Raw genomic sequence first — 21,654 nt, forward strand, 5'->3', positions numbered from 1 at the left:
TGTTTTGTTTCCTGTTTGATACTCTTGTTGTGTAAACTCGGTTGGCGGTTTCTCTAATAGAAATCGATGGGAGGCTCATTGTTTCAAAAAAAACCAAAACTACTTAGATGAAGAAAAAACTCGCTACAATCGATTTATTTTCTTATTCACACAAGGAATACAAATAATGAGAAACTCTTACATATCCACTACACACCATGATACTAAACTAGGGGGGTCAAATAAGTGCAAAACCTCGGCTAAAACTCGACAGTACAGAAACATATATTCCTTACATCGTCTCCAGGCTCTTGAGCACCATGGGAAGCCCAAACTTGGGCCTCAGCGTGATCACATCCATCGGGGCATGGACATACTTGGGTGACAACGAAAACGAGAACCTCCGAAGGATCATGGCGATGACGGCCTTGGCCTCGATCATCGCGAAGTTCTGCCCTATGCACGACCTCGGCCCGCTGGAGAAGGACAACAGCGCGTTGGGGTGCTTCGCGGCTCTCATCACCCCATTCTCAAACCTCAAAGGCTTGAACTCGCCGGCGTCCTCGCCCCAAAGCTCCTTATCACGGTGGATCGTCGCGATCGGGATCGAAAGCACCGTGCCTTCGGGCACTTTGACGCCCCCGAGCTCGAGATCCGAGCCGGCCTTCCTCTGGATGAGCGACACGGGGCTGTAAAGCCTTAAGGTCTCCAGCAGGAACATGTTGACCAGCTTGAGCCTGTTGATCATGTCGCCGTTCGGAGCCTCGTGGGCGCCGCACTCTCGGAAGACCTCTTCTCTGAGCTTCTCCTGCCATTCCGGGTGCGTGCTTAGGAGGAACATGGTCCATGTGAGCAGGTGTGAGGTGGTGTCGTGGCCTGCGAAGAAGAAGGTCTTGCACTCGTCGATGATCTCGTCCATGCTGAGGAGTGGGCTCTCTCCGTGCTCAGGCGCGCATGCTTCAAGCATGAGCCCGAGAAGGTCGTTGCCGTAGCCCATGGTGTCCTTGGACGCGAGGCGGCTCTTGATGATGCCTGTCAGCATGCTCCTCACTGAACTGTCTAGCTTCCATATCTTGAGGTTCTTTTCTGTTGGAAGGTACCTGACCAATCACAAACAATTGCACGTTCATTAATTTCTGCTATGTAACACACATATGTATCTGTTTTAGTTTAAACTGAAAGGGGAAACAAATATGTACCTGAACCCAGGGATTTGGACGTTGAAAACGGTGGAGAAAGCAAGGAACTGTAGCTCCCTTTGGGCCTCGAACACTCGTTTCCCCTCGTTGAAACTGCTCCCGAAAGCGGTGTGGGAGATCACATCCGCCGTCAGCTCCTCAAACTGGCTGCTAAGCTCAATCTCCACGTCATTGCTCTTGGCCAACTTGGCTTCCCATTCCGCCATCATTGACCCGGCACAGTCAGACATGGTCACCGTCATCATCTGCAGCACGCCAATTGTCAACGTAACAGAGACATCAGCAACCACACACGCATAAGCGCATTATATATGCAACACTTGTTACGAAGGAGAGATTCACACATTTCACACAGGCACGTCAACACGCACGCACACACATACTCTATATGTCACGTGGCAGGTTTGACTTGGCCCAGTTTACGGGGCAAAATTAAAGCACATACGTACGTATAAGTACTGATTAACAAATGAATGAATGGTTAATTATATTACCTTGAGCTTGTCCATGTTGAATGCGGGGTGGACGACCTTGCGGTGGCGTTTCCAGTCGTCGCCGTCGGTGAGGACGAGCCCCTTGCCGAGGAGACGCGCGATGTGGGGATTGCCGATGTTCTTGGGGTAGAGCCCCTTGCGGTCGAACAGCACCTGCTTCACCATGTCAACATCCGCCACGCACACGCTCGGCTTCGCCCCGAACCAGTACACGAACGTCCGCCCTGAATGATCGAGCAGCCAAGATTAACAAGCAGAAATGGCAACAAATGAATCACGCATCCAAGGGAAGGAATGGATTAAAGAGGCCGGTGTTGGTGTTTGCTTACCGTAGAGGGGGATCCATTTGCGGAAGTGTGGCTGGACCAGGGGCACGAAGTCGTGGTCGGCGACGTCCAGGGCCGGGCCGGCGGCGGCGTCGGCCCGGAGCCGCTTGATCTCGTCGAGGTTGCCGGAGAAGAAGCGGTAGCCCGGCCCGCCCACGCCCTGCGCCCGGAGCTTCCGGCTGATCATTTCCGGCCTCCAGAGGAGGTACACCAGCGCGTTGAACGCCCACGACGCCAGCACCGCCGCCATGGCCGCGCCCACCATCCACACGAACCCCATCATATCTTGTGCGAGCTGCTTGGTCGTGGTGTCTTTTGTGGATTGATTGCCTGAGAAAGAGGGAGACTCCTCGAGACTTACTTGAGAGGGAGAGGAGCGGGAAAGAAATGTTGTGTGATTCTGATGACTCGGGGTCGACGAGTATTTATACTGAGCCCTTTGACCTTCGGCTTGCTGGCTCGCTGGCCACGCGCGTCGGAGCTGGGAGCCTGGGAAGGAACAGAGGCGCGTCTGTGTGGGCTCGTGACATCAGGGATGATGCGAGTGAGGCTTCCGACCCGACCCCGACGCGCGTGCACCATCGACAGTAGTACTAGTACTAGTATCATCTGGAAGCTCTTTTGCGGGCCAGCTCGTGGGAACGAGTGGCTTGTCTGGCCCGAGAGGCGCCGTCGGGGCACATGGGACCTGGATAGATAGGGCCGACGTCGACATCTACGTAAAATTCGCACGAGGGGCTGGCTTCTAGATGAGCTGGTATAGTATCTGCCCTTGCTTTTCTGACAGCGGCACACCGCACACACGTACGGAACACTACGATCAGTTCTTTTGTTGTTTGTTCAATTGGGAACGCGTGAACGTGTCTAGTGCTGCGTAGTAGTACGTTGACATGGTCCGGCCTCCGGGTAACGTACGTTCCGAGCAGAGAACAAAATGTTGTTTAACACGAACAGCCACCGCCCCCCGGCCGGGTTGGCCAGAAGGCGCAGCCGCGTAGGCAGGGGCTGATCGCATCAGCACTTGATTCATTAGTTTAATCCTAATTGACTTGTGCTACTGCTGCTTCCTCGTCAAGAATCTGTTTCTTGTCAAACAGGCAATTCCTGTACTACGAAATGTACCGTTTATTTTATACACAAGATCTGAGGCACGTAGAGCGAGGCACTACTACTACAACACAAGATCTGGCCTGATGTAAGCAAAAAAAGGGTAAGACTCCACAACTAACATCACGCCGCGCTGTCTTCGACGAACGATCCAGCAGCCACAAAAGACACTGAGCCTTTGACCCTGAGTTCTCATAAACAACAGTTAACTAAGTGCGACCTAGGACTAACAACACTAGGCCTCATTTCATTTGCAACGGGTTCCTGTCGCTCAAATTCTGCGCTGCCAATTGCAGTGTAGTGTGCAGCACACGCTCTTCCCATAGTTCGTTTCCTGCTGAAACGAACGACCGATGCGGCTTGAAGCAGCTGGTACGTACTGGTGGATTTGAGTTTTCATCAAAGACTAGCTAGGTAGGTTAATTAAGAATCAATATACAGTTGGCGTGCACGTTGTTTAACAGGATTAGCATTATTCATGCCGTGCACGTTTGATTCTTCAGTTCGATAATTTAGATTCTGTATTGAATAGCAAAAGGTGTACTCAATATAAGTTGTCGCCATGCGTGATGCGTGGAAAGCCGTCGCCTGTCGGTGCTCCGGATCCGCACCAGCAAATCTGGAGTAGGAACCTTCAGTGAAGCTGCAGGTTTACTTGAACTGCTTTACTGGAAACGAAGTCTAATCGGTCTGCAGCTACAGGAAAGTCGATAATTAAGCAAAGAAAAAACAGAGAGATTGATTTGGGCTCGAATCAACGCAGAGGAAATGGAGCGAGAAGGTTTGCCACACGGGCCAAACCGCTACCCTGGAGTGCTCAATACCATCAGCATGGCCCAAATGCAGCCTGGTAAACTGGGCTTTGACTCTTTGGGATCGTTGCCGGATCCCGGCACTGCGCAAGACTGTTTCCCACAAGTTCTCAAAAATATTCTACTCCATAAAAAAAAATCTGTTTCTCACAATTAATTTATCCTCTTTATGCACAGACATGATTGCCCAAGTTGCCATATATAGTCACACTGAAGTGTATAATTAAACGAGTTAACGACCTTGAATAATTATCTTTGCATGCCAGTGTAGCTGGTTGATTAGTCAACCGTCAACCGCGACGGATGTATACACGCTGCATGCTCCTGTACACGTACGTACACAACTGACGACAGTAACATAAACGATCCGTGTATTGGTACGAGAAAGCTAAGCTTAGGTATACTTGCATTGTTAATAAGGGATACCGAAGCTAAGCTTAGTTAAGGCGTTCGTGCGGTGTACTCTCACCACTCGATCAGGCCACTAGCTAAGGGCTAAGCTACATGCTGGCTAAGCTTAATTAGCCGGTCCTCCATGCGAATTATTGGCAGTTGCCATAGCAGCTATCAAGTTTTATATTATTGCTTGCGCGCATCGATTAATTTGATCACGATGGATGGATGCATGTAGTCCCTCCATTCCATAAAGATTGGCACGGATTTGAATTAGGTCTAGTTTAAATTCGTGCCAATTTTTATGAAACGGAGGGAGTATGATGTAATCACTTGGTCACGACCGATCTTAATTCAAACGTGACATTTTATAATTACGAGAGAAAAAAAACATGGATGTTCAGCACCAAATCTGCGTTTTGTTCCGGTTATAACTAGAGCATTGGGCTTATGATCATGTCATAAGCTATATATGCAAATCCATGAACTCATGTAGCTATCCACGTTAATAATTACTCATTCCGTCTCATATTAAGTGACTTTCTATTACATACATCTAGATGCTTTTTAGACATAGATACATTCATATTTAGACAAAATTGAATCACTTAATATGGGACGGAGAAAGTACCATAGTAAAGGACAAAAACCTTCAAATTCGCTATGAGAAACTAGATATTTCCAACCTCTGGTCACTCACTCCACACAAGGACGGAGGCAGGAAATTTTATATTGGGGTCCAAAACAGAACAAGAATGTATAACTTGTGACGGAGTAGAATTCTTTTTGTCCAACACACAAAATCATTTCTACCGAGCTACAAAGTTCATCAAAGAACAGTTGTCTTCCCCAAGGACAGGTGAATGAAGCCTATGTCTCTCCCTTGTAGCCAGTTACCAAACATGTTGCCCGCCACTTGACCAATGACCCAAGACTAAGACCCACTTCTTTTCGGCAAGAGTTTCTCCAGAAACCATCTTTACCCTAATTTCTAGGAGAAGCTGCTGCCACAAGAAACTCTCACAAGTTATTTTGTTCCCTTCTTTTTAGTTTCTGGAAATACAGTTTATTGTTTGGCAAACTGACAATCAAAGAACAAATATAATCGCCCAATCGTACGTGATGACAACACTACAACTCGAAATACCTTGTGGGTTGTGCGTTTTCAAGTTATCGTTGTTAAGAATGACCTCTTTAATTACCGTATATTCACAATAAGGGAGACATGGTCCGAGAGTGACTGAATATTTTTCCAGGGTTAGAACAGACACCAATGGATTTTTGTTTTCCCACTTGATCGTCAAGGACACCCTGTCAACCTTCTCAAAAGTCGTAACAGGGAGGTTAGTATTAATTTGCCCATTTGAATTGAGGTCCGGTTAACCCAAACCCAAAGCTGTCAATGACTCATTTAACATGAAAGACCACATTGTACCTCAAATTCACCACACCACAGAGTTCTAAAAAACATCACCACCACCCTAAGAGGCTGTAAATTGCATTCCCAATTATACAGCTTATATCATCGGAATGTCACGTTCCGATTAAGCCGCGATCCATGATTGTCCATGTGCCAGCTGCCCAGCTGAGCTAGCCAGCTATAGCTACAAAGGAAGTACACTACAAGACAGAAGTTGTCCGCAGTGAAAAGTACGCGGACCGATCGATCTGTCGCTCGTCCGGCCTTGGGTTTTGCTCAATCATGACCAAATTGACGCACGCAGCATCAAAAGGATCCACTGCACGGACATACGTACTACGGGACCAATATCCCCCACTCCCACCATCAGCCATAAAGTAAAGACGAATTAATTAATTGAATTGAATCACCCGCTGGCCGGCCCCATGGATGATAAAGCCCGACGTCGATCCGTCGAACCAACCAATTAACCCGGCCCGGTCCGGATTATTGATTCATCATCACACCACTCATATCAATCAGGAGTGTACATACAAATTGTCACTCGAAAAATCAAAACCCTTTATACATAGAAAATATGTTTATATACGTGTGTACGTATCTGTCGAATTTCTGTTTCATCATCACATGCACTTTACACGCAAAGCCGAATTAAGTTACCCATCAAATCAATCAGCCAAGAGAGGGAGATCAAAGAGGCCGGGGGAATAAAATTACAGAATAAACCATGCAAAATCCTCACCAAGCATTAGAGATTGTATATATACGTATACACACTCCAATCTGGACGTACATACATCGATCCGGAGAGCAATTATTGTTTGATTGCTCGCCGGCGCCGGCTTTGGTTGGGGTTCGATTCAATTCAAGCACCAGCTGACGCCGCCGCCGTGCGCGCCGAACGACTGCGCCGCCGTGGCCGCCGGGTCGCCGCCGGCCTTGCCGTGATCGTAGATGGCGGCGGCGGCGCACTGCTGGTCCTGGTATCCGCCGTCGAACACGTAGTCGGACCACCTCAGCTCGTCCAGCGCCGCGCCGTACTGCTCTTCGTCCCCGGCTCCGGCGCCGCCGTAGCTGCTGATCGATCCCCCCAGCTCCAGCCACGGCAGCTGTGCGCCGCCGCCGCCTCCGCTGCTCTGCGTCGTCACCGACGACTCGAACCCTCCGCCGCTGTACTGCTCCTCGGTGGCGGCGGCGGCACCCCCGGCCGCCATGGAGCTCAGCGTGCTGGAGCTAGACACCGACGGGATCATAAATCCATGGCCGCCGCCGCCGCAGTCCGAGCTTCCGCCGTACACGTAGCAGCAGGCACTCTCCGCCGCCGCCGACGCCACACCCAACGGCGGCATCGGCGGCGGCGGCGCCATGGACGCCGGCAGGCCGAGCTCGGCGGCGGCGTCGCTGAAGACGGGGGCAGGGGAGAGATTGGAGACAAGGGGCTTGTGGGTGGCCGGGTCGATGCCCCGTGCGCGGAGCTTCTTCTTGAGGAAGGAGTTCCAGAAGTTCTTGACCTCGTTGTCGGTGCGCCCCGGGAGCTGTGCCGCGATCTGCGACCACTTGTTGCCCAGCAGCGAGTGGAGGCTGATGATGAGCTCCTCTTCCTGCTGCGAGAAGGCGCCCCGCTTCAGGTCCGGCCGCAGGTAGTTTATCCACCGCAGCCTGCAGCTCTTCCCGCACCTCTCAAGTCCTAAATTCACCATTAATTTAACCCAATTGAGCTTAATCCCACCAAAATTGGCACTCCAAAATGCTTGCTTGCTTAACTAGTGCATTAGTAAGTCAGTACCTGCGATCTTGGGGACGGAGCTCCAGCAGCCATTGCCGAACTTGGCAATGTGGTTCAAGAGCTTCTCGTCCTCCTCCGGCGACCACAGGCCCCGCCGCAGCCTCTTCTTCGTGCCGCCGCCCGCCGGCCGTTTCGCCATCTCCAATTCTCGACCGATCGATCTCGATAGCCGGCACACAAACAATATATCTAGCTAGCTCGAAGCTCGATCGGTCGATCAATGGCGCACGGCTAGATTGATAATTCGATCTAGATGTTGGATGACGACGATCGATGAAGGACAAAGCAAAAGAGGCCGGAGTTTATAAAAGAAAGAGCTTGAACGTACGCTCGACCGATATGGGCGGTGTGGAAGGCGGGAGGTCGCTCTCTGCTAGGCGCCAACGCAGCTTTGCTACTCCAGCTGCTACTGCGAGTGTACTGTACTCTCTCTAGTCTCTAGCTAGTCCCCTCTCTCAACTTCTTTTGCAGCTTAATTAGCTTTAATCTTGCCTTCTACAGTAACGATTCTACTATACTGCTCCTTCCTTTAATCAATTAATTTTCTCCGAACAATTTTTTGTTTAATTAACTTGGTCGTGAACCATGCACATGCTCTGCTCTCGCTGCTGCTACGAGCTGACCTGAGCTTCACTCGGCCGTGTGAGCTGATTTGACAAGATTAGGTTAGGTGCCGGCCGGCCGTAACTGTCCACCCAGCTAGCTGTGCTGTGCTGCTGGCTGCTGGTACACAGTGTAGGGTTGGTTGACTCTTTATTCTGTCCCCCCTGCTTTTCTCATCTTTCCCTCTGCTGAATCATCCTCGCCTTGACACTTTGCATCTTCCACTGTCTGCAGCCAGATGATTCGCATGCATCCATGAAAATTTCTGCTTCAATTCATGCACTGCATGCCCCTGTGGGACACTATATATGCGCACGGGCATGCATATTCACTTTGCGTTTGCATCACTTCTTGACACAATCACACAAGTTTATCTGGAATGGAAGCAATCGACCAACGACGGGTTGATACGACAGAAAAGGTTTCATGCATGGCCATCTCGATCACCTCCATAGTATGTTCACTTTATTTTTGGTTTGATATAATTATTTTTGCTTTTTTACTATATATATGATTTGTATTTCTGTGTGGTGCCTAGTCGAGATTTTTTCAGTAAACCAGACCCCGTAAAAATTCTTACCGGTCAACAAAATTCAGAAAAAGGCGTTCGTCCATTGTGCCCTATGTTAGTTTCATAGTGACAGAATGTTTTTTTTTTGTTCTCGAGTGAAATATTTGGGTTCCTTTAGACTAGATCAGCAACAAAAGTGGTCGGTGAAAATTAATCCTTGCTAAGTAGCCCTGATATGAGGCATCAAATTTAAGTTATTTAGCGGAATTGCACAATTTCAACGAGAGGAGTGTATATGTCTCCACAATTTCATTTTGAAATTGAAACAGCCTCACATAAAACCACATCCATATCCATATTTAAAGCCAACATGCATGCGACCGCAGAATCTTATCCCCTGCTCGATCATGAGGTGCTTATAAGTACTACCATCTTGAAGAATCTTATAGTAGCGATGAGTAGCTTTTTAGTGGGATCTAGCTAGCTGCTATATGTAGCTAGCTAGTAGTACTAGCAGCTAGTGATCTTCAAGTGACACGAGTAAAAAATCAACCCACAGAAAAGGGACAAGTCGGCAGAGCATATATACAGGGTGGAGAAAAGGCCGAATAATTGTCCATGTGAATTTCAATTAATTTGGGAGAAGAGACCAAAACAAAGCATGCATCCACGTAACCACATATTTGGAAGAGCTAGCTAGACAGGTAGCATTGCAACGATAACCACATGTTATTAAAGAATTAAACTTTGCTTTTGCGGCCTTTTCCCACGCCAATTAGTTAATCCAGGTTATATATATATGGAAGGGATCGTCCGGTAGATCATTTTCCTTGGAAGAAAACCGGTCACCACCAACTGCTGTAACCTTCGTGACAAAGAAGCATGCGTGGAAAACACGTGCCTAATTACGCTATGCACCGACAGGGTTCGGGGTAATAACGATCTTTTGGAACTAGATTACTCTCTCTTTTTTGAGAGGATGGAACTAGATTACTCTTTCCATATGCTAACACCGTGCGCTTACTGACTTGGGCGCGTGTCACTGTCCCACTGTCCCTGGTTCCCGGCCCACTCCCACCGGGCCGGGCCACCGCGGTTAATTTCGGCCTTGACAAATGACTATACGCGCGTCTGTAGGGCAGATCGATCCCCGGCCCCGGCCCAGGGACCAATTAGCTTAATTAAAGTCCTACAGCTACGTCTACTGTGCGTGCATGCATTAAAACTGTACGTAGACCGCAGAGACGCGTCACCCTCAACGTACGTGTACTCAGGTCACTGCACCAAAGTGTGCCTCCGTATAGTACGTACGAGCTAGTGCTAGTCACACTATACGCATCGATCAAAAGGAAAAGGACTTTGGCATACGTCTTTCAAATATATTCATGATTGGTATCTTCTAATTTTTTTTAATACGGTGCATGTATAATTTATATAAGCCTTAAGTTATTATAGATTGGAAATTGTACATTGAGTATTTGCTACGTGCCACAGATCGAGTCGTGTTGTCTATGTCTCCAAAAGTAAGTGAATAGTTGCTTGTTCAATCGATCTCAGCAGCTAGCTAGCTTGTCATTGGGATTGAAAAGAACTACTCCTGTATATTATTTTCTTGGGAATTTTCGGCCATACAATATGTGCACCAGCTTGTTCCACGACCGGATTAAAGAATACGAACTTATGCATGCAGGACACGCACCATGCACTATCTATATCAAGTTAATTAATGGGTACTAATTAGTTAGTTGAAAACCAAGCACCACCGGAAAACACAAAATACCACTGCATTAGTATACTTCTATAGCTAGGTTCTAGCTACGAGCAGTGGGCTACTCTTAACAAAAAATGCATGCACGCGCATGTTATTTTCCCGCCATTAATTAGCCCGGAGCTTTAATTATTTGCCGTTAGCTAGCTAGCTCATGTTCATGATCGCGAGGTAAATGTGGTATATGTCGCCGATTCTCATTCTCTTGCTCAAAACGGAGCTGGCGAGAACACATATAATGCATGTTAGGTGCAGCAGATCATGCTTGCATTATTGGGGTTTGCAAAGTGCATGCAATGCAAATATAATGGTACTCCCTTCTGTACATATTAATTGTTTCAAATTTGTCTAAATATGAATGTATTCTAAAAAACGTCTAGATACATGTAATATTTCAACAGTTAATATGTATCGAAGGTAGTACCAAGCTAGTGCATGCAGCTTGCAACGGCTAATCATGGAGGCAAAGTTTTCTCTCAACACGCACACATGCAAAGTTTATTAACTCGGTGTGCATGATTAATTAACTCGTAACTTTCCCTTTAGGGTAAGACAACGCTCAAGACACATTAGAAGTACTCCGTGGTATTACTCGTGCTCCCTCCGTTTCATAATTCTTATCTCAAATTTGTTCAAAAATGGATATATCTATTCATAAAATGTGTCTAGATACATGTAATATTTCGACAAGAATTATGAAACGAAAGGAGTACTCATGTAATACAGTCATTGCAGAAAGGAACACAGCACCAACGATGCATGCATGGTTGTGGTGGGGTACTTAATTAATCAAGGGAATCAATAGAAGCACAGGAGTGTTGATATGGTTAAAGGGACAAGTGAGGGGAGATCCACTACAAGTGAGGGAATCAATAGTATAATCAGTTCCATAGCTAGTTTAATTTGCAAACTGAACTGACAAGAATGTAACAAGTATGCTAGTAGGTCGTTGCACGTAACCAGAGCGCGTAAATTAAGAAGACAATGACTAAACGAAAAATCAGCATATTTAAACATGCGCAACATATAAATTGTATAAACAGATACTCCCTTCGTCCAACAAAAGATGTCTCAAATTTGTCAAAATTTGAATGTATCTAGACATGACTTAGTGTATAGATGCATTTAAATTTAGTCAAAGTTGAGACATCCTTTGTTGCACGGAGGGACTAGTATATTATTTAGCCTGAATAATGATTCTTCATTCTTCGCTGTTAAACATTTCGCCTACGCGTATTAAACATTTTCGGTTCTATGACGGCATATCCGGTGAAAACCACATTTACAACAAAAAAACTCTTTGAAAATCACTGTAAATTAAACTTTTATTAATAAAAATTTCCTGAAAACAACATAGGCATGCAGCTGGCCAAATGCATATCCATGCCTCCAAATAATATCCCGTGGTACAACTTATATACACTAGCCTTGCTGGCGCCGGCCGGCCTTGGCACGTACAGTGCAGCTGTGCAGCATCGCCCAGACGCATGCATGTCCCGGTTTCTTGCAGACTGCAGTACACACCTACGCGCGCCCACTCCACGTACGTACTTCTCTCCATCCTCCGGTCGGTTTCATCGGCGCTCGCGCTGAGTCCGGCCCGGCCCCCACGGCGGATCGATCAAGGTCGCCGTCGCACCGCGTACGTACAGTGCAGCTAGCTCTCTTGGCACTTGGCCGGGGCAGCCGTGCCGTGAGCTGAATGCTGCTGGTCGCCTGGTCCAGTCCAGGCCGCCCGATTCCGAGCGTCTGTAATATGGGTCGCGGTGTGTACGTGCCCACGGGGCCACTGGAGGCTCGCCCGGCCCAATGTAAGATCCAGGATATCCAGGTCCGTTGCAGCAAGCGGGGGATCCAGGATCCATCGTCCGTCCGATACGTCGGGATCACGATCGAACCCCCGGTGGATGGATGGGACACGTACATACATTTGACGGTAGCGTACGTACGTATCTCGAGTTGTCGGTCCATCGGTCCCCCATACATACGTACGTATACGTACAGAAATCGACGCGCACACGCACATGCAAACTTTATGCAAGCTGTATTATGCAAGATTGCTCAGGAAGCCCATCTGTTCAAATAGCGGACGTGGGCTTGCAAGGCGCCCAGCTAGTTTCTTTTCTGGGAGACCATCAGGCCCAGCGGCGATGGAACAAGAGGCCCCGCTATCGCTGTATTTATTTTTTGTTATGCGTTTGCTATACCTTGAGAAGCAAAACTAGAATTTTTCAATGAATAGATATTTTTCAACCGTAAATATTTTATCAAGAATTTATTTTTGAGAAATGTCTGACTTTATCAACACGATTAACAGAGTATAGTGGACAAACACCCACGATAATGACTCTTCATAAAATTAAAATTAAAAGGAATATCAAGATTCTTCAATGCGGGAAATTTGCGCATTCGGCATCTTAAGTTTAGAAGGACGGAAACATTTTTAATCCGAATCCTATTTCTAGAGTTCTCTAATCAGTCACGTGGCGGTGAACGTACGTGGCCAATAGAAATGTTCCAAGAGAGTATCAGCAGACTTTGCTGTTCTAGAAGTGTCTCTGATCGGCCGTTGGCTGGCGAGATAGTGCCTGCAGGTACGTACCAGGCGACTGCTGTCGTTGGATGTATTTATCCGGGACACGACCCGAGGTACTTCCTCTCTTGGTCTCTCGGAGTCTAATTGGACAACAAGGTGCCTGTTTGACAAGAAACGGGTTCTCGACGAGAGGAAGAAGTCAATCAGGATTAAACTAATCAGCCAAGTGCTGTTCAACCCCTGCGCCGCGCGCTTTTCCGGCGCATTCTGGCCGGGCCGGAGCGGTGGCTGTCCGTGTCAGGCAAGTTTTTGTTCCCAGCTCACAACGTACGTCACGGCACGTACCATATAATACTCCGATTAACACTCATTGACGCGTTTCCATGCTAATCGTAGTGAAGCTCCGTACGTGTGTGTACCGCTGTCAAACTGATGCACGTCTAGATGCTGGAGTAGTTCCTCTAGAAGCCAGCCCTCGTGCGAATTATTCCGATGGAGCCAGATATGTCGACGTCGGCCTATCCAGGTCCCATGTGGCCCGACGGCGGCTACGGGGCCAGACAAACCACTCGTTCCCAGGAACTAGCGCAAGACCTTCCAGATGATACTGCTGTTTAGGCAACAATTGATGGTGCACGCGCGTCGGGGTCCGGGTCGGGGTCGCGTCGGGTCGGGTCACCTGCATCATCCCTGACGTCACAAAGCTCACACACACAGACGCGCCGCCGTGCCTTCCTCCCGAGCAAAGCAATGCAAATGCAAGCCCCTTCTTCATCCCGTAACATCTTCTCGCAACGTCCTCCGTTCTGTATAAATACTCCGCCCCGTCGACCCGTGTCATCTGATCTCACACAAGCAGATTCTCCGCTCTCTCTATTTCTCAATCCATCCACAACAACCAAGCAGCTCTGTAGTCTGTGCTCAGCTCAGCTCACACAGGACAGGACACAGCCTTAACCAAACCCAAGACTCCTCTTGGCCACACGTACAACTGACGCACGCACGAAACAATGGGGATGGGGTTCGTGTGGATGGTGGGCGCGGCCATGGCGGCGGTGCTGGCGTCGTGGGCGTTCAACGCGCTGGTGTACCTCCTCTGGAGGCCGGAAATGATCAGCCGGAAGCTCCGGGCGCAGGGCGTGGGCGGGCCGGGCTACCGCTTCTTCTCCGGCAACCTCGACGAGATCAAGCGGCTCCGGGCCGACGCCGCCGCCGGCCCGGCCCTGGACGTCGCCGACCACGATTTCGTGCCCCTGGTCCAGCCACACTTCCGCAAATGGATCCCCCTCTACGGTAAGCAAACACCAACACCGGCCTCTTTAATCCATTCCTTCCCTTGGATGCGTGATTCATTTGTTGCCATTTCTGCTTGTTAATCTTGGCTGCTCGATCATTCAGGGCGGACGTTCGTGTACTGGTTCGGGGCGAAGCCGAGCGTGTGCGTGGCGGATGTTGACATGGTGAAGCAGGTGCTGTTCGACCGCAAGGGGCTCTACCCCAAGAACATCGGCAATCCCCACATCGCGCGTCTCCTCGGCAAGGGGCTCGTCCTCACCGACGGCGACGACTGGAAACGCCACCGCGAGGTCGTCCACCCCGCATTCAACATGGACAAGCTCAAGGTAATATAATTAACCATTCATTCATTTGTTAATCAGTGCTAAGTAAAACGTACCGATCACGTCTACACATGCGCGTGCGTGCGTGCGTGTTGACGTACTCCATGCGTGATCTCTGCTTCTTAACAAGTGTGCATATACAATGTGATTGATCTGTGTGGCTTTGTCTTGCTGATCTCTTTTGTGCGTTGACAATTGGCGTGTGCTGCAGATGATGACGGTGACCATGTCCGACTGTGCCGGGTCAATGATGTCCGAATGGGAAGCAATGTTGGCCAAGGGCAATGACGTGGAGATCGAGCTGAGCAGCCAGTTTGAGGCGCTGACCGCGGATGTGATCTCCCACACGGCGTTCGGAAGCAGCTTCAACGAGGGGAAACGAGTCTTCGAGGCCCAAAGGGAGCTCCAGTTCCTCGCCTTCTCCACCGTTTTCAACGTCCAAATTCCGGGGTTCAGGTAAATCCATACATTTCGGCTCACCTTAACACAATGTGTGTGTTTCAAATAACTGAAATTAATCAAAATGCGTACGTGCACATGTGTGATCCATCTAGGTACCTTCCAACGGAAAAGAACCTGAAGATATGGAAGCTCGACAGGTCGGTAAGGACCATGCTGACGGGCATCATCAAAACCCGTCTCGCGGCCAAGGACACCATGGGCTACGGCAACGACCTTCTTGGGCTAATGCTTGAAGCATGCGCACCCGAGCACGGAGAGAGCCCACTCCTAAGCATGGACGAGATCATCGACGAGTGCAAGACCTTCTTCTTCGCCGGCCACGACACCACCTCGCACCTGCTCACCTGGACCATGTTCCTCCTCAGCACGCACCCGGAGTGGCAGGAGAAGCTCAGAGAAGAGGTCCTCCGAGAGTGCGGCGCCCATGAGGCTCCCAACGGTGACATGATCAACAGGCTCAAGCTGGTCAACATGTTCCTTCTGGAGACTCTGAGGCTTTACAGCCCCGTGTCGATCATCCAGAGGCAGGCCGGCTCGGACCTCGAGCTCGGGGGCGTCAAAGTGCCCGAAGGCACGGTGCTTTCGATCCCGATCGCGACGATCCACCGTGATGAGGAGCTCTGGGGCGAGGACGCAGGAGAGTTCGATCCTTTGAGGTTTGAGAATGGAGTGATGAGAGCCGCGAAGCATCCCAATGCGCTGCTGTCGTTTTCCAGTGGGCCGAGGTCCTGCATTGGGCAGAACTTTGCGATGATCGAGGCTAAGGCTGTCGTCGCCATGATCCTTCGGAGGTTCTCCTTCTCTTTGTCGCCCAAGTATGTCCATGCCCCCATGGATGTGATCACCCTAAGGCCCAAGTTTGGGCTTCCCATGGTGTTCAAGAGCCTGGAGGTGTAGGGGAACATTATGCGTGTAGTGCTGACCCTTAGGCGAGGTTTTGCATTTATGTGACCGGTTTAGTACTTTAGTAGGACTGAGTATTATTGTGTGCAGTGGATATATAAGCGCTGCTTATCTATTGAACTCTCTTTTTGAATAGAAATAATCAGATGTAACGACTTTTTTCTTATCTAACTAGTTCGGGTTTTTTTGTTGCTCATCAACAACAAGAAGCTCTGTTCTTCCCGATCAAAAAATGGCTCTGTTATTCTTTTGTTGATGGGACATGCAACTCACCAATGAGGAAAATTTATATATCTATACATTGGCAACACAAAGACTTCGGATCAGGGTCAAAACAACCACTGAAGACTGAGTAGCAGTTGACCAGTTGTTGTTTTCTAGGCAAGAATCGTGTACGAAGACTACGGTAGGGGCAGAGTCGGAGCCGAAAGAATTTGTCCCAAGTGTGCAACTTCAGAAAGTTTAACTGAAGACCTTTAGCATGTACGTACAACGGTACAAGCTATTGAGCCGAGGAACAGCATGGTTGGATGGTGATCAAAGTATTAGAGAGATGATTAAGATTTAAACAAAATCCTTCTTTTGCTCAGCTTCCATTTACATCCCTAAATGGCTCATACATCAGGTGCCCCACACATGGAAAATCGGAAATGTCTAAAGATTGAATTTCTCTTGAGCACATTATTGATACAATCATTTCCAATACATGAATTATGTAAAGGTTATACACCAATGTGGACCAAATATTCAGATACATCAAGGTAACAACGGCAATTGAATGAATCGATATGTGAAACTAAAATAACTCTGAGGCCTCGCACCGCCTTCGGGCGCGAGGCCCTCTGCCCTGTCATATCAGAAACCGGGCAAGTGGAGGAACTTGCGCCTCTTCTTCTATCTATACCTTGTCCTTCTTTAATTTGTAGTAGTTACCACTGGGGTCGTTTGACACCTCAACTGCTGGTGTCAAATAATGGTGATAATCTTACAGTCCCCTCCCCCTGAACACAAGGTGATGGCACGTGCCATCACAAGGGTACGTGCAGTCGGTGTACTTGGCATCACCCCTCTCGAAGAACCAATCACCGACTGCTTCAGCAATTCTCTGTGCGTCGAAAGACATCGAGGAAGTTTTGTCAGGCTAAAAACTTACCAGGCTACTTGTTTTGTAAGCAAGTTATAATATGTAACTGAAAGAGGGGGGGGGGGGATAGGTTGCTATTTGTATCATTGTGTGCATACCCTGTTACCGAGACGAGGAGAGTTATTTGAGTACCATGTATCTTGTCTCTCGCTCTGGCAATGAGCGAAGCATGAGTTGATGAATACACCATTTTGCCTTGACCCGGAGAAACCCTTCACGGCATCAAGCATTTCATTCCTAAAGCCTGCATCATACATAGGTCGATCAGCCAGTCTAGTCTGAACTTGACAGATTATGACTCAGAAGATGCGGGGAAACGTAGTGAAGTACCATTTAAAAACTGAAGTTGATTGCCACTACAAAAGGCATGATTCTGCTTGCATCTTTGCCATAGACCTTGAGGATCAGCAGTTTTGGGAGCTACACTTTGTTGAAGCTGGAAAGACACAGGAAAAAAATGTTCAATTGAATACATCAGTGGTTGCCCTTCAGATCAACCAAAGCACGAAAAAAAAAACATGGTAATATGCATCACAAGTACCTGCCACACGTCATAAGCAGTGTTTAAAATAAACGTTGGAGTTTGAATGTTTGGTAACACGTTCTGCGGGAAAAAGCACTGCAGGGAGCATAGAAGTTAGAAAAGGTAATTGTGAAAGAACCTGGACAAGTGGACATGCATTTATAGTTGCATATATTTTTTATGTCTTGTCTTCTTACCGAGGTTTTGTCCATGCGGGAGGTACAAGACCTAGGCAAGCTTCTTCCAGAACCCTGTATTTAGGTGAGTTTTAAATAACGTAAGCAAAATGAAGATATCGGTGTTGCCTGATTTATCATAAAATGTTTAGAAATCCTCTCTGGCAGAGTGGCAGATACCTGCAATCTGACAATGCCGTTGAAGAACTCTCTCATCTCACGACGACCGGCAACATCAACACTGTAAATAGAAATCGGATAATTAACGTACATAGAAGTGAAGCGAAAATAACAATTGCTCTTCGTGACAGCAAAGGAAGCACTCAGTGTAACAAAGGTTATATTAGACTATAGTGAGAACATACGTGTCGAGGAACATTCCAGCATCAGCAAGGCACTTGACTCTAGTATTCGACGGAAACAATCCGCGGAATTCATCACAGTGAAGTATGGTAGAAGCACCCCCAGCAGAGCATCCAGAAAGAAGGGCCTGGTGGAATCAAGTCGAATTAGGTAAACATAAATCTTTTTCTAAAAGGTATTTAAAAAAATAATTTAACTGTTGAAAGGTCATACCTGACTAGCAGAACGCATTCCTTGGGACATCAGATCATCCATAGCAGCCTGCCAAATACGCTGACCTCGGAAATAAAGGCCTGAAGCCTAAAGAAAGAAAATTCAGACAACGATAAATGTAGTTTAGTAAACAAAAGAGTCCCAAATAACATACACATTTATTTATTTTGAGTGGAATTTGTGGTAGCTGTTATTTAAGAAACTTCAAATTAGAAATGAAATGTGATTGAATGGTTAATATAGAAGTTTCTTTGGGAGTTATTCGAATGAAGGAGGGGTCCATCACTGTGCAGTAAAATACAGAGACTTAATTTTCACTAACCGCATCAGCCCCGTCACCGGTGAAAGATCCACCATCACAATAACGAACCTTCACTCTATTCCAGTTGTAGAAATCTAAGAGATGAAAAAACAGCATTATAATTTGGCAACCAGAAATAGCAAAAGAATATTCAACAGCTTTTTTTTTTGGCAACAAAGTACCAGTGACTAAACATCACAGAAGAATACCAGGATTTTCTTCAGGTCTGTTACTCATTATCCCTGTAAACTGGAGTTGCTTTTCCATGTGATTTGATGACCCACGCCGACTGCTCTTGCGGAACACACAGCTCTTAACATCGTTGCACCAGCCTCCGCCCTGGAATTATTTGGTTTGGAATCAGCTAAGCGTAAAGGAGACATTTACAGTCCCTGGTAGGTTTTCATTAGAGCACCTGATAGTTTTGATAAAAATGACAGTCCTAATAGTAACAAGTGCAACTCAAATTTATCTATCTGTTCATATATATGTGAATCGTGAAGAATTTCTCACCTCCAGATTGACAAGCCAATTCTTTGACCCTGATCCGAACCCCCGGTGTAGGTGGTAACCCGGTAAGCTTCCATCCAGGCACACTGTAACGATTATCATGGGAAGTAAGCATCCAAATTTACCAGCCTTCGATGCCATGAGCTAGAAATGCTACATCCCTGATTGTGAACTACTTCAGCAATTATATTATTTCCAAAACCCAAAGGAATTGCCACTCACTAGACATGTTTTGATTAATTTAACATAAACATAATCTTGACAGAACAGATCAATAAATCAGCACAACCTGAAGATAACTACAAATCTCTGTTTAAAAAAGATAGCTAAAAATCATGAGCAATTGGCTTACAAACAGGAAATGGGTGCCGAGTCATTTAGAATTTCTGATATTTACATTAGTCAACTATAAGCAATCATAATTCATCAAATTCAGATTGCACATTTCACATGCCACAGATGGTACTGAGGTCCCCCGACACCCAATTGGGTAACAAGAATCCATGATGACGACTACCAGCAATGTAAGGCTAGATCCACATGCATATATTTATCAGGATCCGCACATGGCACATGCTACTACCAGACAGTACAAGGATAATGCTGCATGATAACACGATCGAATAGTAGTAGCACCCAAATACAGGGGGGCACTGAAGAGTCAAAAGAACACGAGCAATCACAGTCAGTCTAATATACACAGACTCTAACCAACCAACCAGGGTCAACACAGCAGCGACCTGCATCACACAACTCAATGACTCAAATCCAAGGCAAGCACCCAACCCGCTGACTCAACCCAAGAACTCCAATCACATGGGAGGCGACTAATTAAAAAAGGAACAATCTTTGCAGCAACAACACAGCAAAAGATTAACAAATATATACAGGAACGAGATTTACCAGCTCCCTTGGCGGCGGCCGACTGGATGAGGGTAAGCCCGACGAAGACGCCGTTGCTGCCGGAGTTGCCATTGGTGGCGTAGACCTGCGTCTCGTTCGACCACTGCTCGGAGCCACGCGCTGCTCCCACCAAGAAGAGCCGGAGAACCAAGGCAAGGAGAACCCAAGAACCCATGGCTCTCTGCCCGGCCTCCGTTACCCTCCCCCTCTCTCTCCTCACAGGGGAGAGCTAGGCGAGTGAGTCCAGGGAGAGGGATGGATCTGGACAGGGGGAGGAAGAAGGGATCACGGGAGTGAGAAAAGAAGAAAGGAACTTATACCGCGAGTGAGCAGCCCCCAAGTGCGTGCAAGCACAGCTGGCCGGCAATGGCTGACAAAAGAAAAGCAGCTGCTGCTTCCGGAGATTCTGTAGCGTAGCTTGGCTTGGTGCTTAGTGTAAACGTGGTGTTACTGGTAAATGCAGAGTTACGCCTGCAAAGCAAAGCAAAGCATCTCTGGCTCCTGTGGGGCAGCTCCGATGACAAGAAGGAAAAAGGAGAAGAGCAGGGAGCAACGTGGTGCTAATTTGGGGGGTGGAAAGAAAGCTCCGGGGAAGCTGTGAATGCATTTACTACCTTTTCGGCGAATCAAGAGCTATATTGGACTTGGACTTGAAGACCCTAGAGCGGTGTGGCAGCTGGTTTTTTATGGGACGCCGGCGCCAAGATCAGCAGGGTTGGTTTGGCAAGTCGTGATTTTTCTCTTGATTCACAGGAACAGATGTGCTCTCTTTTCTAGCAGAATGTTCGGCCACTCGCAGATTTTGTGGCCGAAAGTTTAGATATTTGGATTGCACCGACATTTTTCATCCTGTCCGTTTCAGCACTGATGCTGCTTTTAGTACGAGCACGAGCTGGCTTAAATTTTGGTTCAAGTGCTCCGAGTGCTGCAGTTACTGCTACTATGGTTAGTTGCCGAAAACAGTTGTGAGTAAAGCCAAAAACAGTTGTCTAACGTCGACGTCGTATACGGAAAATCGGAAACGCAAGCAGCTGGGTCCATGGTATGGGTCAGTCAAGCTATGATTTTAGAGAGAGTCTGTCATTTCTTCCCAGAGTCTTGACACGTATGGTGTGGCAATTTTGTTTGCCACACAGCGATGTGGCCCGCTCATTTTCTTTTAGCAGGCAGACAAGAACAGTGCTCTTTTTCACAGAGGATTGTAAACCGAGCTGAGTCTTAACCCGCCGTCAAACGGAACGAGAGACAAGGCAGGACAGGACCGTTCTTCTATGGCATGCAGCTAGTCTCGCTGCATGAATGAATTGGATTTTTGGATTGGACTGTCGACGTACGTACGTGACATGAACGTATAGGGGCGCGAAAACGAAACCTGACCAACGTTTATACCAACCGGCACCAGCACGTGCCTGCCATGGACGTGAAGCTTGGCATCCATCGAATGAAGAATTGCTTGCTCTCACGCGTCATTGGCGTCAGTACGAACAATTATGCATCGTCAAAATGAAGATACTCTCTCGATCCATATTATATTACTTGTCTCAAATTTGTCCAAATATAACAAAACTTTAGCCGGCGAATCGGGGAGAAGGGCATGGCCTGT

General features: G+C 47.7%; 4 protein-coding genes across 4 annotated transcripts; 1 reads left to right on the forward strand and 3 right to left on the reverse strand.

Annotated features, from left to right (window-relative positions):
• Positions 1-108: 108 nt before the first annotated feature.
• Positions 109-2,404, reverse strand: LOC100826419 (cytochrome P450 709B1). The gene is made up of 4 exons (XM_003562560.4): positions 2,002-2,404; positions 1,673-1,896; positions 1,179-1,423; positions 109-1,079 (listed from the first exon to the last, which is right to left on the reverse strand). The coding sequence occupies exons 1-4, from the start codon at positions 2,279-2,281 to the stop codon at positions 272-274; spliced, it is 1,557 nt and encodes a 518-aa protein (XP_003562608.1). The 5' UTR covers positions 2,282-2,404; the 3' UTR covers positions 109-271.
• A 3,863-nt stretch (positions 2,405-6,267) lies between these two features.
• Positions 6,268-7,965, reverse strand: LOC100822592 (myb-related protein Hv33). The gene is made up of 2 exons (XM_003559866.4): positions 7,517-7,965; positions 6,268-7,417 (listed from the first exon to the last, which is right to left on the reverse strand). The coding sequence occupies exons 1-2, from the start codon at positions 7,653-7,655 to the stop codon at positions 6,591-6,593; spliced, it is 966 nt and encodes a 321-aa protein (XP_003559914.1). The 5' UTR covers positions 7,656-7,965; the 3' UTR covers positions 6,268-6,590.
• Positions 7,966-13,683: 5,718 nt separating this feature from the next.
• LOC100826947 (cytochrome P450 709B1) lies at positions 13,684-16,118 on the forward strand. Its single transcript, XM_003562562.4, has 4 exons — positions 13,684-14,227; positions 14,333-14,556; positions 14,765-15,009; positions 15,108-16,118. Exons 1-4 carry the CDS (start codon positions 13,945-13,947, stop codon positions 15,910-15,912), a joined length of 1,557 nt encoding a protein of 518 aa, XP_003562610.1. The 5' UTR covers positions 13,684-13,944; the 3' UTR covers positions 15,913-16,118.
• Positions 16,119-16,486: 368 nt separating this feature from the next.
• Positions 16,487-20,776, reverse strand: LOC100827251 (pectin acetylesterase 2). Its single transcript, XM_003562563.4, has 12 exons — positions 20,052-20,776; positions 19,152-19,234; positions 18,848-18,977; positions 18,660-18,733; positions 18,338-18,424; positions 18,127-18,251; positions 17,942-18,002; positions 17,783-17,836; positions 17,604-17,681; positions 17,393-17,498; positions 17,161-17,306; positions 16,487-17,023 (listed from the first exon to the last, which is right to left on the reverse strand). The coding sequence occupies exons 1-12, from the start codon at positions 20,224-20,226 to the stop codon at positions 16,904-16,906; spliced, it is 1,239 nt and encodes a 412-aa protein (XP_003562611.1). The 5' UTR covers positions 20,227-20,776; the 3' UTR covers positions 16,487-16,903.
• Between the last annotated feature and the right edge of the window lie 878 nt (positions 20,777-21,654).

Source organism: Brachypodium distachyon, chromosome 1, assembly GCF_000005505.3.
Source record: "Brachypodium distachyon strain Bd21 chromosome 1, Brachypodium_distachyon_v3.0, whole genome shotgun sequence".
Classification (NCBI taxonomy): domain Eukaryota; kingdom Viridiplantae; phylum Streptophyta; class Magnoliopsida; order Poales; family Poaceae; genus Brachypodium; species Brachypodium distachyon.